At 40.2% G+C, this 17,699-nt stretch overlaps 2 protein-coding genes across 2 annotated transcripts; both read right to left on the bottom strand.

Annotated features, from left to right (window-relative positions):
- Positions 1-2,547: 2,547 nt before the first annotated feature.
- LOC121861259 (ionotropic receptor 93a-like) lies at positions 2,548-6,317 on the bottom strand. The gene is made up of 4 exons (XM_042358906.1): positions 6,062-6,317; positions 5,093-5,230; positions 4,668-4,854; positions 2,548-4,548 (listed from the first exon to the last, which is right to left on the bottom strand). Exons 1-4 carry the CDS (start codon positions 6,175-6,177, stop codon positions 4,279-4,281), a joined length of 711 nt encoding a protein of 236 aa, XP_042214840.1. The 5' UTR covers positions 6,178-6,317; the 3' UTR covers positions 2,548-4,278.
- Positions 6,318-6,421: 104 nt separating this feature from the next.
- LOC121861248 lies at positions 6,422-17,611 on the bottom strand. Its single transcript, XM_042358895.1, has 7 exons — positions 17,499-17,611; positions 14,798-14,914; positions 13,260-13,489; positions 12,899-13,027; positions 10,358-10,529; positions 7,069-7,305; positions 6,422-6,427 (listed from the first exon to the last, which is right to left on the bottom strand). Exons 2-7 carry the CDS (start codon positions 14,882-14,884, stop codon positions 6,422-6,424), a joined length of 861 nt encoding a protein of 286 aa, XP_042214829.1. The 5' UTR covers positions 14,885-14,914; positions 17,499-17,611.
- Between the last annotated feature and the right edge of the window lie 88 nt (positions 17,612-17,699).

Below are 17,699 nucleotides of genomic sequence, written 5' to 3'. Positions count from 1 at the left end.
TACAGTATGAACACCATTTAATATGAACACAAATATAGCAGACAGTTAACCAATACACATTATTGTATTTTTTTAAACATGCGACTATTTTAGCAGGGATATAAAGAACATCACGGTATTTACAAGTTGGCAACAGTTAGCAGTGAGACCACTTTTCCATATCTTATATTGTGCTCGGCAGTTTATTGATGAACAACGTTTGCAAAAAAACACACCACTGCTTCAAAACTACACAGTAACCGATATATTGCTGGAAATTTAAGACTAGTTTTAAGATTAGGCTCCAACAGTGGACAAAGTTTGAAATTGTCATGTATATAAAAAACAGAAACAAGTCATACTTTATCTTCATAAGGATTGATAGAATTTTTCAAGATAACTACAAGTTATAATAAATAAGTACTGTACAGTACTGTTCTGTAAAGGGTTACGATTCAGTAGAATACAATCACGAAGTTTCTTTGATTTTTATAAAGATAGAGTAAAAAATAAATACTTTTTAACACTTCGTCCCAAAATTATGTATTTAGAGTTATTTTGACGTCTCGATTTCACGTAAAAAAGGTACATTTGTTTTACACAAAGTGGACAGGGCTTTGAAATAGAGACAAATTGTGTGGTAAAAAAAAAAAAAAAATGTAATGAAACCTAACGATACCTGACCTGACTTAACTTCATCTACGCAATCTTTACCTACCTAACCTTACTTAACTTTATCCATGACAATACTGTAGTACAACCACACCAGTTCCTGCAACTGACTAGCTTATACAACAGACAGGCAAGGGGTGACCAAATTGAAATGTTTAAACATCTCAGAGGGCACTACTCAGTCGAGTGTCCATACCTGGAGCTGACAGACGTCCGCCCCACAAGGGGTCTTAGCCCAAGGTTGAAGAAGCCACAAGTCCAGAAAACTGTGAGGACAAACTTTTTCAGAGTGAGAATTGTTAATTCGTGGAACAATCTGCCAGAGTGTTGTGATGCAACCGAGTGTGAGCTGTTTCAAGACCGACGAAAATAATACGTAATACTGTAATAATTGTAAGACGTTTACCTTTTTAATACACAAACTGAGCGGGATACAACGTGGATGCCGTACACACGCGGCAGAGTGCCAGCCGAAGTTGTCGTACGGCGTCGCTAGACATTACGACCAAACGTTTGAACTCGAAAATAATGAAAAATATTTTAATATAATATAACAACAATGACCGTCGTAAGTCCGGGTTGTCGTAAGTCGAGGACAGACTCATTCAGGAGCCAGTGCATGCCCAGTACTGTACTTGCCAACAGCGTGTAACAGGGACGTATCTGTGGGCAGACGTCCACCAGCTCCAGGTACATTCGACCGAGTAGTGCCCCCTGAGATGTCTATACACTTCGTATTAGGTCACCCCTTGCCCGTCTGTAGTATTGTATAAGCTAGGCAATAGCAGGCGTTCTAATCTCTCTGGGTAACTGAGATTCCATAAAGCAGGCACCAGTCTGGTGGCCCTCCTTTGGACATTTTCAATCAATTGACAGTCTCTAGCATACCTCGGGGACCAGACGGGGAAGCACTTCACTCTTGAAGATCACGACGAGCGACGGACCATCCAGATTTCTAAACGACCTTCTTATAAGACCTACTAGTTTCGTTGCCTGATGCACCTTCTTCTCACAATGACCCGAGAACTTAAGTTCATTGCCTTTGATAAGCAATCCTATAAAGTACTGTAAGTATAAATTGTTTTGAGAAAAACTTTGTTCTGAAACCTGGATTAATGAAAAAAAATTATAAATGTGTCATATGAAATTTATTGAGATTCTAGAATAGCTTCCAAAGAGTTTCAAATGAGTGCATATAAATACTAGTACAGTATAAATTTATTAGTGATGGATTGGGTGTCAGATTTCTCACATCCGCAGAAGCAATACTAGATTAGTGTTTTTTCTGTGTACTGAAACTGGATAATTTCTTTTGTGGTTTTAATCTGAATTCTGGTCTAGTTTAGTTTATATTCTTAAATTATGCATACAGGTACAGTATCTGGGAATCCTCTACAGGTACAGTATCTGGGAATCCTCTACAGGTGCAGTATCTGGGAATCCTCTACAGGTGCAGTATCTGGGAATCCTCTACAGGTACAGTATTTGGGAATCCTCTACAGGTGCAGTATTTAGGAATCCTCTACAGGTACAGTATTTGGGAATCCTTTGCAGGTACAGTATCTGGGAATCCTCTACAGGTATAGTATTTGGGAATCCTCTACAGGTACAGTATCTGGGAATCCTCTACAGGTACAGTATCTGGGAATCCTCTACAGGTACAGTATCTGGGAATCCTCTACAGGTGCAGTATCTGGGAATCCTCTACAGGTGCAGTATCTGGGAATCCTCTACAGGTGCAGTATCTGGGAATCCTCTACAGGTACAGTATCTGGGAATCCTCTACAGGTACAGTATTTGGGAATCCTCTACAGGTGCAGTATCTAGGAATCCTCTACAGGTACAGTATTTGGGAATCCTCTGCAGGTACAGTATCTGGGAATCCTCTACAGGTACAGTATTGGGAATCCTCTGCAGGTACAGTATCTGGGAATCCTCTGCAGGTACAGTATCTGGGAATCCTCTACAGGTACAGTATTTGGGAATCCTCTACAGGTACAGTATTGGGAATCCTCTACAGGTACAGTATCTGGGAATCCTCTACAGGTATAGTATTTGGGAATCCTCTACAGGTACAGTATCTGGGAATCCTCTACAGGTACAGTATCTGGGAATCCTCTACAGGTACAGTATCTGGGAATCCTCTACAGGTACAGTATTTGGGAATCCTCCACAAGTACAGTATCTGGGAATCCTCTACAGGTATAGTATTTGGGAATCATCCAAGTGGCATGTAACTAGGGGTGTGATGGCAATTTCTTAACAACTGATCCTCTTAATTATTAAGGTGGAAATTCAGATGGTTACATAAATTGGAGAGCGCCAACAGTGAGACCCATTATGCTAGAGAGTTTGGAGTGAGTGGTAGCTCCCCCAGCCCCAGAAGCCAATGCATTTTGTAACATTCTGACTTAATCATTCCACTTATCCTTTATACTCACTAATGACATCCTGTAATTGCATTACCTTAGCATAACTATTTTTCATTAAAAAAAATAGATATTGCAATCGTGAGCTCAAGATTGAAGAAGCAACAAGTCCAGAAAACTGTGATGGCAAACTTTTTCGGAGTGAGAGTTGTGAACTCTTGGAACGGTCTACCAGAGAGTGTTGTGAAGGCACCGAGTGTGAGCTCTTTCAAAACCAGACTTGACCCACACTGGAGCATGTACAGATACATTCATGAGCCAGTGCATACCCAGTACTTGCCAACAGTGTGTAACAGAGACGTGACCATCCGACCAAGCGGCTAATGAGCAGATCAGTGGCAAAAAGGATAAAAGTAACTGTCAACTGTTTCAGACCTAGGCAAGGGACAAAATGCACATAGCCAAAAAGCTGAAACACATTATCAAGAGACATATTGGTTTGATCAGTATTTGTCCTCTCAGAAGTCACCACGGTATTACGCAAGTCTGAAATGGTAGCCGTGGTGACAGTGGTCGCTGAATATGATATTTGAAGAGGGAGGAACAATGACTCTGGACTTCATTGTATCAGCAAATCGAGTTAATCTACTAATGATTCAATCTGAGGGTCCTTTGAGAAACTATCAATGAATTCCTGGCAAAACTCATCGTACTTGGTAAATTTGACAAAGTAATGTTTGAATATACAGTATTGACTAATCTTACTGTCACCCACATTAAGGCGACTCTTCAAATAGAATATCTTATTTAAGTCCGAGGCAATATTCCTAACTCCAATAGTAAGTTCTACATCTTCTGAGAAATAAAAAACAGACTCCCGTGGGTCCTCACCAGTGAATTTATGACGACTATGATCATCCTGCATGACTGCAACCTGGTTTGTCATGACGCCAGGAGTTGAATGGGGGGAGGGGGGTTACTAATTTATCTTCCCAAAAATAAGACAGAGACAAGAAAAAATACATTTATAGAGAAAAGTGAAACGACGAACTGCCAAGTAGACGTATACCCCTGTACTTATTGGGCTGTAGGCGATGACGATCAGGACGACGGCATCATAGAACAGGACCTCACAGATGATTATTGTTATTACTAATATAACCATATTAATTGATTCTTTTATTAACAATGAATTTCTCTTTTCTACTTAACTAATACTGTACTGGACTTTTCATCAACACTATTGTGGGTACGTTTCTTAACACCAACACCTTTTAGATGGTGCAGAATACTTCCTAATTAATATTTCTGTTAAAAAGGCGACTCCAGCAATGACAAGACCTATCACGAAGATAGCATACAGTCCCAGCATATGTTGTAAGGTGAGAGCCTTCCTGCTGTTACTGTATGTGACACTGTCTTTAGACGCTTCAAGACCCTGTTCCTGTAGTTTTAGAAACTTCCGCTGGTTTGCACGAATAGCCTCTTGTCTCACTGTGTCTCTCCTCCATTTTTCATAGATTCCAGCCTAAAAGAACGTTTAAACAATGGACTGGTTGTCTGGATGAACTTTTACACCATTATGAATTTGTTATTTAACACAATGAATTCTTATATCAAAGCAATCTGTAGTGAATTTACACTTACCTCTGTGACTGCCTTTATGCAACGGTCAAGAAAAGGTTTATAGGGAGCATCATGGGGGATTGGCCAGGCTGCTACTGAGGAAACTATTGTTTCTTTCCCAATATATACTTGTGATGATCCATCTATTTGTGTGAAGTGTTTAGCAATCACAAGTTCGAGGTACTGAGCACCACCTAAGTGAGCATACCTAAGCAGAAAGAAACAAACCACAAAGATAAAAAGAAGTTCAGTAACCTTCAGATTTGCACAATACAGTACAGGTACTATACAATTTTTCACAACGGTTATCTTAGTATCATAACAGGACTTAATATATATTTCTGGTGTTATTTAACTCAGCACTACAAGCACAGGATAAATTTTAACTAAGTATTAACCACCAGGAAAAAACCTGTTTATAATATGAAATTAAAAAGGTAACTCACTTATTTTTCAGAGACTCCTTCAGTCCATCAATGGCATCCACTCCAGTGACCATCAACTCTCCGAGAGATCTGAAGACACTTGACTCTGACTGTGTTAAAAATTTCTTGTGACTCACTCCATATGATTCTATTGTTGCCCTGGAGAATAAAAACATATACCTGTACAGTATATATAATCAACACTGGTACCATATATCCCCATCTAATGATATAATACAGTACAAAGTCCCAAGTCTAAAAACCCACAAACTGGAATTTTCCTAAAACCACCAATTTCTAAAAATGTTCATTAAAATAGATCCCAAATCTGTGCTAAAACAAAGAAGACGAATCACTGATTTCTTTATGAGACACGCTGCTCCTGCACGGTCAGTTGTCAGGGAGACTCACAAGTGTGCTGCTCTGTTTAGTATACGGTATATTCTTTTAAAACACAATGTCAAAAATAAGTGGGATATTTTTGCAATGCAATTTAGGTTAAAAAAAAATATCACATTATTTAAAAGTGGCATGAATATTTGGTAAGGATTCAGATGAAATTAGTGTAAGTTGTAGGTACTGTACCATACAGTTCAGGTGGAATGTTCAGGATGTATCTCTGTTACACTGCTACTGTTATCCCCACCCATCATTGTCAGTTGTAGCCATGGACAAGACTAATTTATATTTTCTGTATAAATCTTAGCATGTGGCATTGATTTTATAGTTGTAACCACACAGCTTAGCTCTAGTCAAGTAGTGGAAATATTTAAATTTTTAATCGCGAATAACAGCAAAAATGTTACATTCACATCAGTGACATCACCAAGACGATCTTGATGACCTAATGAATTCACTGTCTAATTTGGCATGGATGGGTGAGCAGTGCAACTATTATAATTAGTACAGGTATATGTCAGAAGATAGTATAGTGAAATTTAGTTTACACCACTGCAATAAATACTTACTGTACACATCTTTTACTTTTACCTGTCTATAAGAGGAACAAGTTCCTGCACGGACTCAGGACGCGAAGGAATGTTTGGGAGTGTAAGAGATGCTGTGAGAATACTTCGGTAAGCTGAACTGATGACAAAGGCAAACATCAACCAGGCAGCTATTAACAAACGGTTGGAACTGCTTCTTGGAAGCTGTCCAGAGAGATTCTGCCCCAACAGTGTTGCAATAACCTCCTGCAGCACAGTACCAGGACCAAGCCTGCCTCTTACCTCCCCTGACACGTCTAGATGAGTAATCTGAAAGATGCCTCAGGTTATAGCGTGATCTGTGATTATCAACAAAGAAATATAAATATTTTATTTACGGTAATTAATTATATATGAAATTAAACTATTTCTGTGATGACACAAGGGAAATAGTTCACAATAAGACCATGAATATACTATCAGGCTGTTTATTTGGACATACCTGTACTATAATGTTAATTTGATCACTTGAAAAAACACAAACTTAATTGATGGATGTAACTAAGAGATTTTAGAGATCAGTAATTAATCTGAAATCTTTGTAGGCTATCCCTGATCAAACTGCCTTACTCTTTACTACTGTTTTATACCTGCACTATCTAGGCACACTGTTATGTTCTTGTAACGATCACTAAACCTTTCATAATTAATATTGTATTCTTATTTCAGATAGTTCTTATCTCACAATGTTTAAGGAGATCACAGTTAAAGGCAGGTTGTGGATTTTTCTCATGAAAAACCATAGGCAGCGAGTAATTAAGATTAAAAAATAATTTAAATTTTGATATGTCATTTGGGCACTTAATTTTTCAGGTATCAAATTGTGGATTACAAATTCTTAATCAGCACGTTCAGGAGTACAGTAATATATATATATATATATATATATATATATATATATATATATATATATATATATATATATATATATATATATATATATATATATATATATATATATATATATATATATATATCATGAGGTATGAGAGTTCATTTAAACAATCTTACCATGTGAAAGGCCACAGTTACAAGTATAATAGCAACTAGATTTGCACCCCACACATCTTTGGTGAAAGGTTTGTAGAGGCTCTGCCACTGAGGTTTCAATTCTGGCTTCGAGGTAGCAAAGCAAAATGGAGTAAAGTCAAATATTTGCGTAAAATCATACTTCTCCATACGAGAAGGAAGAACTACGTAGACGATACTCGCCACGAATGATCTCCGAGCCTCCACTTGATCAGTTACCTGCGAATATGATGTTAAGATTTTACAAGATACAGTATTGATTTACATACCATGAATTCATCAATAATCATGTCCAATTTATTTTTATATAAGTTGCTAGTACTCACCCATACCTCTCCGTTAAGCGGTCCATATAACCCTGCCAAATTTGTCACCAGGATCCGGTGTAGAGCAACAAAACTTTGCACCTTTCTGTATTTGCATCTTTGACAACTGGTTAGGTTTTAAACTGTGTGATTACTGTATAAGGTTATTACATACAGATTTTGAAGTCATGAAAGATATGTTTTAAATCCCCAAAGGAATCTTTTCAAACTTAGTGAAGGTTTCCAGCAGTCAAAAACTCTCTAATAATTAAATTGTTTCAGAGTGAGAAGAGTATTGAGAACCATTAAAACTGGTGATAGTACAGCAGTAGCATACTCGCTTCTCACCACTGCATCCCCGGATTAATCCCAGATCAGATAAGGGAAGGGTGTTACATAATGTGACCCTAAAAAACTTGCATTTTTTCCCAAGAACTTCATTCTTTTACTTTTATCCTCTTCACCACTGATCGGCTTGTTAGCCGCTTGGGCGATCGGTCACGTCTCTGTTACGCACTGTTGGCAAGTACTGGGCATGCACCGGCTCCTGAATGTACCTGAACCTGCTCCAGTGTTGGTCAAGTCTGGTCTTGAAAGAGCTCACACTCGGTGCCGTCACAACACTTTCTGGTAGATTGTTCCAAGAGTTCACACCTCTCGCTCCGAAATAGTTTGCCCTCGCAGTTTTCTGAACCTGCGGCTTCTTCAATCTTGAGCTGTGACCCCTTGTGGGGCGAGCGTCCGCCAGTTCCAAGTAAGGACACTCGATTGAGTAGTGCCCCGTGAAATGCTTATACACCTCAATTAGGTCGCCCCTTGCCCGTCTGTAGTATAAGCTAGGCAAGTTCAGGCGCTCCAATCTCTCAGGGTAGTTGAGGGGACCAGACGGGGTGACAGTACTCCAGATGGGAAAGCACTTCACTCTTCTTATAAGACCTAACAATTTATTTTGCATGATTTACCTTCTTCTCGCAATGGCCCGAGAACTTGAGCTCATTGTCAACAAACACACCTAGGTCCTTATCACATTCAGTCTCAAATAGTGCAGTTTCTTCATCTCGTTGGGACATATGATACGCCTCCTTACCGTTGGTACGCCCCAGGTGCATCCTCTTACACTTCGTGACATTGAATCTCAACAGCCATTTCATCGACCATTCTTGGAGCTCACAGAGATCCTTCTGCAGCTCTTCATAGTCCGCATGGTTCTTGATTTCCCGAAATAACTTGGCGTCATCGGCAAACATTTGTATGGAGGAGTGTACAACGTCAGGCATGTCATTTATGAAACAAACAAACAACAGCGGGCCCAATACACTGCCCTGTGGTACTCCGCTTGTGACAGGTACAGATGATGATTTTGTGCCATTAATCACCACACACTGCTTGCGGTCATGTAGAAAGTCTTCTGTCCACGCTAGGACATTTCCTCGAATTCCGTACCCTTCCAGTTTGATTTTCAGCCTTTCGTAGGGTACTCTGTCGAAAGCCTCGGCAAAATCTAGGTGTATATTGTCGATATTACCACCCCGTTCCAGAATATGGGTCCAAATATCCAATACCTTGAGCAATTGTGTTAAACGTGAACGCCCCGGCATAAAACCGTGTTGGCAATCCTTTACAAGGGTGTTTCGTAGTAGATGATGTTCCATCGCGGCATCTCTGATAATACTCTCAAGTACTTTACATATTATGCTAGTCAGGCTCACCGGTCTATACAGTAGTTGTTCGTAGAGCCCCCTGGCTCTGTGTCGACACACTTGCTTCCACTACCCTCCCCCTGAATATAACCCCTGAATATAAGCCCTGCAGGAGCTTCTTGTGCTGTCCCCCCTGCATTACCGTACGATCTGGGTGATGCCTTGCTCCTTGCTAAGTTTTTTGCCCGCCGAATAACCTCCCATTTCTCCTCCTCACTCACTAGTGTGTTCCTGAGGGGAAGAGGCTTATCCCCCTGGTTTTGTCCCAGCCTCCTCACATCCTGAGGGGTTGATGGCATCTTCAGAACCTCTGTACAAATATTCTTAAACTGCATCTTATCGTGTGTTATCCTAGTCTTAGTTCCCTCCGCCTGGTTCTCAGGGACTCCAAAAACTATTACATTGTTTCTACGCTGGAAACGTTCCCGTTGTTCCTCTTCTCCCCTAACAGTACGTCCGCTAATTGTCATTTCTTCGACACACTTCTTCAGAGTCCCTAGCTGCTGTAGAACCTGTTCTGATCCTGCATTACTCTCCGCCATCTCCCGTGGCCCAGCTACTTCCTAAGTCCTAGCAAGGATCTCTTTCCCAACTTGTTCTAGTTTGGCAACCAGCAAGGATCCAGCTTCATCTATTTTCGTCCTTAGGGAACGCGTTCCCCTATAGCTTGCAATCGCCTCTTTCACCTTGACTATGCAGTCAGGCCAATACCAGCAACAGCCTTCATGCTTTACGGCAACTTGCATCGTCCTAAACACTGCATTGATCAGGCCTGTACCTCTTACTAACACAGAGTCAGCAGGAAGAATGGGGGCATGAATAAGCCACCAGCCTATCAAAACGGTAAATTAAAAAAAAAATAATAATAAAAATATGAAAAGTGTTCTTCCCTGACTTATTCATATGAATCAGCATATCTATGATGCTGGTATTTCTGTTGGACGCCATCCATAATAATATGAGAGGTGTCAAGTGATCAGAGCACTCATCATTCTTACTGTACATACAGTTAAACCATCAAATGTATGGCAAGAAAAAGAATGACAAGAATGACAGCACAGGTAATAGCTGGTTATTATAAAAATCCTTCAATTGGTATTAACTGGAGGTACTGTATAATTTGTTTTAGAAATATATGCTATTAGCTGACACAAACAAGCCAACTGATAAAGTGTACAAAATGCAACACTGTATTGGGGAAGGCATAAGGTACAACCTGGGAATTGTTGATCATTTGTGAAAAGGATTACCTAAATAAATACATACTTCTTTCCAGGAGGCAGATGGCAGCACGTGGATGGTAAAATTGAGGGCATCAGCTATAGTCTTAAGCAAGAGATAATCCATGCCAGCATACTGTGTGTTACTGCCACTACCAGAGGTCATCCAATGAGGTGCATAGGTCAAGGCTGTTACATTCACTGACGATCCATAAAAACTGCAAAACGTAGGATTACGACTGTACTGTATAGTAATGTGATTCACGTGATTATTAAATTATTTAGTTTTAATGTTATTTACTGTACATAAAACAATTTGAATAGTTTCATATTTCCATCCTAGATATTCAGTCCCAAGATCTGAGCTACAGTACAGTACTGCTTAAGTTTACCTGCAGAGAGTGTTCCCTTCACTATATCCTTAATGCAGAATATGAAATCATATCAAAATGAACAGCATACTGCTTTCACATTCAATACCGCTTACATTATGCAAAAACCAAAAAGGAAAACAAATTATAGGTAGGTCTTTTAAAATCTAGTTGGCCTTCACCAATCAATAAATTTTTTTACTGAATATGATCTGCCCAACAAAAATATTGACTGTGAAAGCCGATCAGTGGAGAAGAGGATAAAGATGAAAGTAAGAATGGCAACTTGTCATCTCAAAGGCCACCTCATCCCCTTTTTTCCCTTTCCATTGAGTCAAGCTATCGCTAAAATGAATTTTGACCTAATTGTAAGTGAGAAATGTCAATTTTTTTATCGCTAAACTGAATTAGCGTTCAGTAAATTAATGCTAAGCGAGGGATACCCAAGGATACAGTGATCCAACAATGGAGTCCTACCACTGGGCTTCCCTTGGATTTAAGGATCTGTTAACAGAGAATTACACACTGAATACTGTATCAGGACATGACCGACCGCCCAAGCAGCTAAGAAGCCGAGCAGTGGTGAAGAAAATAAAAGTAAAAAAGTAAGTAAAAGAATCACTGATTGATTCACTAACAGAAAAACCAAGATCCCTGATGTGGAGAAATTATGAGTGACTGACTGGCTCGCTCACTCACTGATTAAAAAGAATAGTTTATGCAGGTGCAGTGTTGTATGGGTGATAATTATAGTACATACTGTACTTGTTATCTAAAAAAAATCCTTTCAACTGCTAATACTGTGTACAGGTACAGTCACCCAAAAAAGTCCTGTCACGAACCATGAACCCCGAGATTCAGACTCTTGAATCCGAAGCATTTATGGACAGAATAATGTATCAGTGTCTACTGCTTCGGGTTCACGAGTCTGAATCGTGGTTCGCGACAGGACTTTTTTGGGTGACTGTACAGTATATTACATTATGCAAATGGAATAAATATATATTATGACAAAGTGAGATGTATTTTATTGAAAAAAATAACATTTCAGCAATACAGTATGTACTCTTTTTCTTTCAAGTTAGGGAGAGAAAAAATAATGTACTGTATGTTACAAGTGTCCGCCATAAGTTTCTGTTTTTGGCTCGAGCAGTTCCGCCCATTACTCGTCCACACTGAATGATTCACCATTTAATTATTAACTTTATTTATTACTTTATGTAGTTAATATATTATGTTTGAGTATATTTTATTGTATCATGTTTGTATATAGGTTAGATAAGTGGAACTAATGTCAGTAGGGTAATTTAGATAAAGTTTACATTTTGGCCAATCAGGATATGATACGTCAGTATTTGGCGGTAGAGAGGTGACGTCGGTGACCGGCTGGTAGTCGGTAGTCAGTTTAGGCACAGCTGTCTGGTGACTGGCTGGTAGTAGGTAGTCAGTCTAGGCACAGCTGTCTGGTGACCGGCTGGTAGTCGGTAGTCAGTTTAGGCACAGCTGTCTGGTGACTGGCTGGTAGTCAGTCTGGGCACAGCTGTCTGGTGGCTGGCTGGTAGTCGGTAGTCAGTTTAGGCACAGCTGTCTGGTGACCGGCTGGTAGTTGGTAGTCAGTCTAGGCACAGCTGTCTGGTGACTGGCTGGTAGTAGGTAGTCAGTCTAGGCACAGCTGTCTGGTGACTGGCTGGTAGTCAGTCTAGGCACAGCTGTCTGGTGACTGGCTGGTAGTAGGTAGTCAGTTTAGGCACAGCTGTCTGGTGACTGGCTGGTAGTAGGTAGTCAGTCTAGGCACAGCTGTCTGGTGACTGGCTGGTAGTCAGTCTAGGCACAGCTGCCTTAAGTTAAGTAGTCTACCCTCTCTCTGGTGTTATAGGAGTTGGCATTTGACTATTGAGATTTGTTTTGCTTCACATTGGTTTTGTGTGATCTTGTTGGACCTTCAGTCCTCACTCAGCCACTTCCAAACATCTTGTCATATTATTATTATTGTTGTTATTTATTCTATTTTATGTACATATTTGGTGGTGGTGGGAATTACTTAATAAATGTTCATATTTTTATTGACTTGTTTAGGATTTGACCTGTTAACTTGACCTTTGTTGGGAGAACTTGGGAGTAAGAATATAATAATAAATACTGATATATTTGAAAGACTTCAGTAGTTTGTGTTTATGTAACGATCTACCATAGGGTCGTAACACTATAGTACTTACTTGGAGAACTTGTTGGGAAATATTGGGATGCGGGTGATGGAGACAAGTCCTTGGGTGTTTGTCCATGTGGCCAATCGCACTAACCTGGCTCCCTTGGGGCTGTACGGCAGGTGAGTGTACACTCCGCACCTGTGCAGTGTCTTTTATAAATGCTAGTACAATACAGTACAGTACAATATTAATTTGGAATCTCTCAAAGTCTCTGAAAAAAGGAAATGAATGTTGAAAACAATAGTTAACAGCAAAACCTTTACCAAATTACTTCATTATAATCTTTATGAGTGTTTCTTGTATGCGAGCAACAAAAAATATTATTTCAAATACCATCAAAATACCGTATTATAAGTGTCACATTGTGTACCTTAATTCTTGACCCATGTCCAAGTTTATCAGGATGACATTCAACATTGAAAAAGTCCAGTGAGTGGACATAAGGGTCCTCAATTCCTGTAATGGCTGTTGAGTGATGATGAGGAGCCGTGTTGACCATACTAGAAGGCGACCCTTGAGGGACCACTCGGCAAATGCAGCGAGGAACTCTTGGTCACTACTCACCAACATTACCGTCACACACCTTGACAACTGCCGCACCTGTTAACATTAACACACTGGGAGTCATGTGAAATTAATGTTCTCATTTCAGCAATACAGACACCAACCTGCCAATGTAACCAGTACTGTACTGTGCTGTTCGGGGATTGTCACCTACCCATGAAAAGAATTAACAGTAGCCATCAACCCTTTTCAACAATAAGATAAATGCTGTGCTCCTATAACATTTCTCCACCTCACCAGCAGTAGGAATGACAAGGTCACTTTAGCAGCAGTGCCTCATCTCACAATAATAATAATGTTAATAAACCTATCTGCCAGCCTATTCATATGAAAATAACCTCTCCATCCACCTAAGTAGTACAGGTACTGTGAAAGTGAACTACATATCTAAGTTATAAAACACAGTATTTGCCACTTACACTTTCCAAATTAGATGATCTTCCACCAATCACATTTCAGGACACAATCATTCCGCCAAATTCTATAATAGATATGCTAGGTCTCACCATTTCCTTTAATATGTCATGGAAGCCGCACATCCACAACATTGCTGAAGCTGCCTCCCGAAAGCTGGGAATGCTGTACAGATGCCATAACTACTTCACTCCTGAGCAGTTGCTTCAAGTTAATAAGGGATTCATTCGTCCTAACTGTTAGATAGGGTGGAATCAAAGGCATTTCGTCTTTTTAACACTCCTCCTTTAGTTGATAATCTCTCTTCCCTTTCTCTTCACTGCAATGCTACTTCACTCTCTCTCCTTTACAGGTACTTTAACGAGCAATGTTCGGTGGATTTGGCATCCTGTGTACCGCCGGCAAGGCCTTGGGCTCGTAACACTTGTCTTGCCCGCGGTGCCCACCGTTTCTCTGTGGCTGTCGGTCACACTAGAATAACCCGTTATAGTACATCCTTCCTTCCTCACACAGCCAAACTGTGGAATGCTCTGCCTTCTGTGTTTCCATACTCATACAATCTGTCTCACTTCAAAGTTTTCCGGCATCTTCGTGGTGTAGATTAATATTATAGTTTTCTTTTATATTTTTAAATTCTTTTTACTCGTATTTTTTCGCCCCCAGACCTCGTTGTGGGTCGAAGACCTGTGCCCGGGTGGGGTATTCCCCGTAAAAAAAATAAATAAATAAAAATAGATCATAAATAAAAATAAATAAATAAATAAAGTACTGTACTGTACTGACCTGTCATCTATAGTGTGAATGACTTTCACACTTAGCCATTGTGTTAGAATGATCCACTCACTTTAACAGTATTTCTACAGACCACCTTACCGCTTAACTCTCATGTATGTGACATCCCCACCTCAACAGTGAGTGACAGTAACCTACCTGCCGGGCGTGACGGATCACCTGGGAAAACTTCATCTGTGTCACATTAACATCCTGGCTGTCCAGCGCCACCTCAAACACTGCCATTCCTCCAGGAAACTGCAGCTTATCCAGCTCCTGAAGAGGAACACCATATTATGTTACTGACGGTTGTCTATTGTTATAAGATAAATAAACCATCACTACATACAATAGTACGTCTACTTTACTGTATACTGGACTAAATTCAGGCACATACTGTATGGTACGGTATACACTATACCACCCAACTATAATCTCTCCAGTGTCCTAATTTTTGCCAGGGTATAATACTGCAGTGACCCCTGTACATTAAATGAAACTTTTGGGTACAGTGTGTCTCGTTGGGTTGACAACTCATAAAAAAATGAGATGTATAAGATATTGGGCGAAATTTCAGTCATACACCGGTCTTTCTCTCGCTGTTATTAATATGTTTTTCGTAATGTTTAGACAATTCTAAGACCTTTTTCGTCTATGCTATTTCCGCCGAAAATTAAGGATAAGCGATATATTAATTTTTCAATATTATTAGATTTGGTCAGTCACAAGTGTCGCCATTTGTAGTTTACGTCTCACAGAGGTCTGACCACCCATCACGCAGTGTTCCTTACCTCCGTGCTGGTTTCTTAAGCGTCTACAACGCGGGGGAGGGGGGAGAGTTTCTTATTGGCATTAGCGATAGGACACCTATAATTGGGCAAGAGTTTTTTGTCTTAGCCAATGAACAATGCGTGGGTGCGTCGGGAGTGGAGATTTGATTTTTCAATACCAGATATGGCTGAACAGGTGGAAAGAGCTGCGCTGACATTGTGATAGAGATTATTTTACGTTACTTTTAATTTTATCCTCTTCACCACTGAACGGCTCGTTAGCCGCTTAGGCGATCGGTCACGTCTCTGTTACGCACTGTTGGCAAGTACTGGGCATGCACCGGCACCTGAATGTACCTGAACCTGCTCCAGTGTTGGTCAAGTCTGGTCTTGAAAGAGCTCACACTCGGTGCCGTCACAACACTCTCTGGTAGACCGTTCCAAGAGTTCACACCTCTCACTCCGAAAAAGTTTGCCCTCACAGTTTTCTGGACTTGCTGCTTCTTCAATCTTGAGCTGTGACCTCTTGTGGGGCGAGCGTCTGCCAGCTCCAAGTAAGGGCATTCGACTGAGTAGTGCCCCTTGAGATGCTTATACACCTCAATCAGGTCGCCCCCTTGCCCGCCTGTAGTATAAGCTAAGCAAGTTCAGGCGCTCCAATCTCACAGGGTAGTTGAGGGGACAGTACTCCAGATGGGTAAGCACCTTCTTATAAGACCCAATAATTTATTTGCCTGATTTACCTTCTTCTCGCAATGGCCCGAGAACTTCAGCACATTGTCAACATACACACCTACTGTAGGTCCTTCTCATATTCAGTCTCAAATAATGCAGTTTCTTCATCCCGTTTGGACATATGATACGCCCTCCTTACCGTTGGTACGCCCCAGGTGCATCCTCTTACATTTCGTGACATTGAATCTCAGCAGCCATTTCTTCGACCATTCTTGGAGCTCACAGAGATCCTTCTGCAGCTCTTCACAGTCCGCATGGTTCTTAATTTCCCGAAATAACTTGGCATCATCCGCAAACATTTGTATGGAGGAGTGTACAACGTCAAGCATGTCATTTATGAAACAAACAAACAACAGTGGGCCCAATACATTGTCCTGTGGTACCCCGCTTGTCACAGGTACAGATGATGATTTCATGCCAATAATCACCACACACTGCTTGCGGTCATGTAGAAAGTCTTCTATCCATGCTAGGACATTTCCCTGAATTCCATACCCTTCCAGTTTGATTTTCAGCCTTTCGTGGAGTACACTGTCGAAAACCTTGGCAAAATCTAGGTATATGTTGTCGATGTTACCACCCCGTTCCAGAATATGGGTCCAAATATCCAATACCTTGAACAATTGTGTTAAGCAGGAGCGCCCCGGCATAAAACCGTGTTGGCAATCCTTTACAAGGTTGTTTCGTAGTAGATGTTCCATCGCGGCATCTCTGATAATAACTCTCAAGTACTTTACATATTATGCTGGTCAGGCTCACCGGTCTATAGTTTTTCGTGGAGTGACGATCGCAATTGCAGAGTTTCACCAGAAAAATATTGTTATGTTAGGTTAGGTTTTGTTTTGTTGGTTGGTTGGTATTTTATTTGTGATTTACTCGGAAAAAAAATTACATTTTCGTTAAGGTTGATGGGTGGGGGAGGGTCTCCAAAACTATTGATTTCCGGTTGAAATGAATATCAAATTCGCTCGAAAGTCATCAAATATCATCGGGCAAACATATTTTTAATGTCCAAACAAAGACCGGTGAGAAAGTTAAATTTGGCCAGATATTGTTGTACTGATATTAAATAACCTAAATAGAGAAGAAAAAAATTGGAAGAACACTAAAGAGGATCTCACCTGAAGTTTATCGCCACTATACAAGTAGAAAAGAGATTAAAAAGCCTAAATAAAGCGAATTAGCAGAAAGGGTCAAGAAGATTAAGACTGATAAGTAATTCACCCATATGGTAGAAAGTTTAACACAGCACATTCATTGAGTTGTAAAATAATCAATCGCTGTATTTGTCCTGTACCACAAACCTACGACAGTACTTTATTTGAATACCTGTAATTTCCTTTAATATAGAATACCTTAAAGATGGTGATGTGAGAAGTGGCGCCATCTGTCAGGAGGATGAGTGAACAGGCCGTGTGCCAGGTATGATTCAGCACAGCAGCCACCGCTCTTCCTGTACCTGCCAGCACCTCACGTCTTACTGAGGAATTCCATACAGGTACCATTAATAAGAACTATCTTATAGTATTCATTATATTGTATAATTCATTGATCTA

This window comes from Homarus americanus, unplaced genomic scaffold (genome assembly GCF_018991925.1).
Source record: "Homarus americanus isolate GMGI-L3 unplaced genomic scaffold, GMGI_Hamer_2.0 scaffold21314, whole genome shotgun sequence".
Lineage (NCBI taxonomy): Eukaryota > Metazoa > Arthropoda > Malacostraca > Decapoda > Nephropidae > Homarus > Homarus americanus.
Note: the sequence above shows the minus strand (reverse complement) of the source record. Positions and strands in the feature narration are given on the sequence as shown.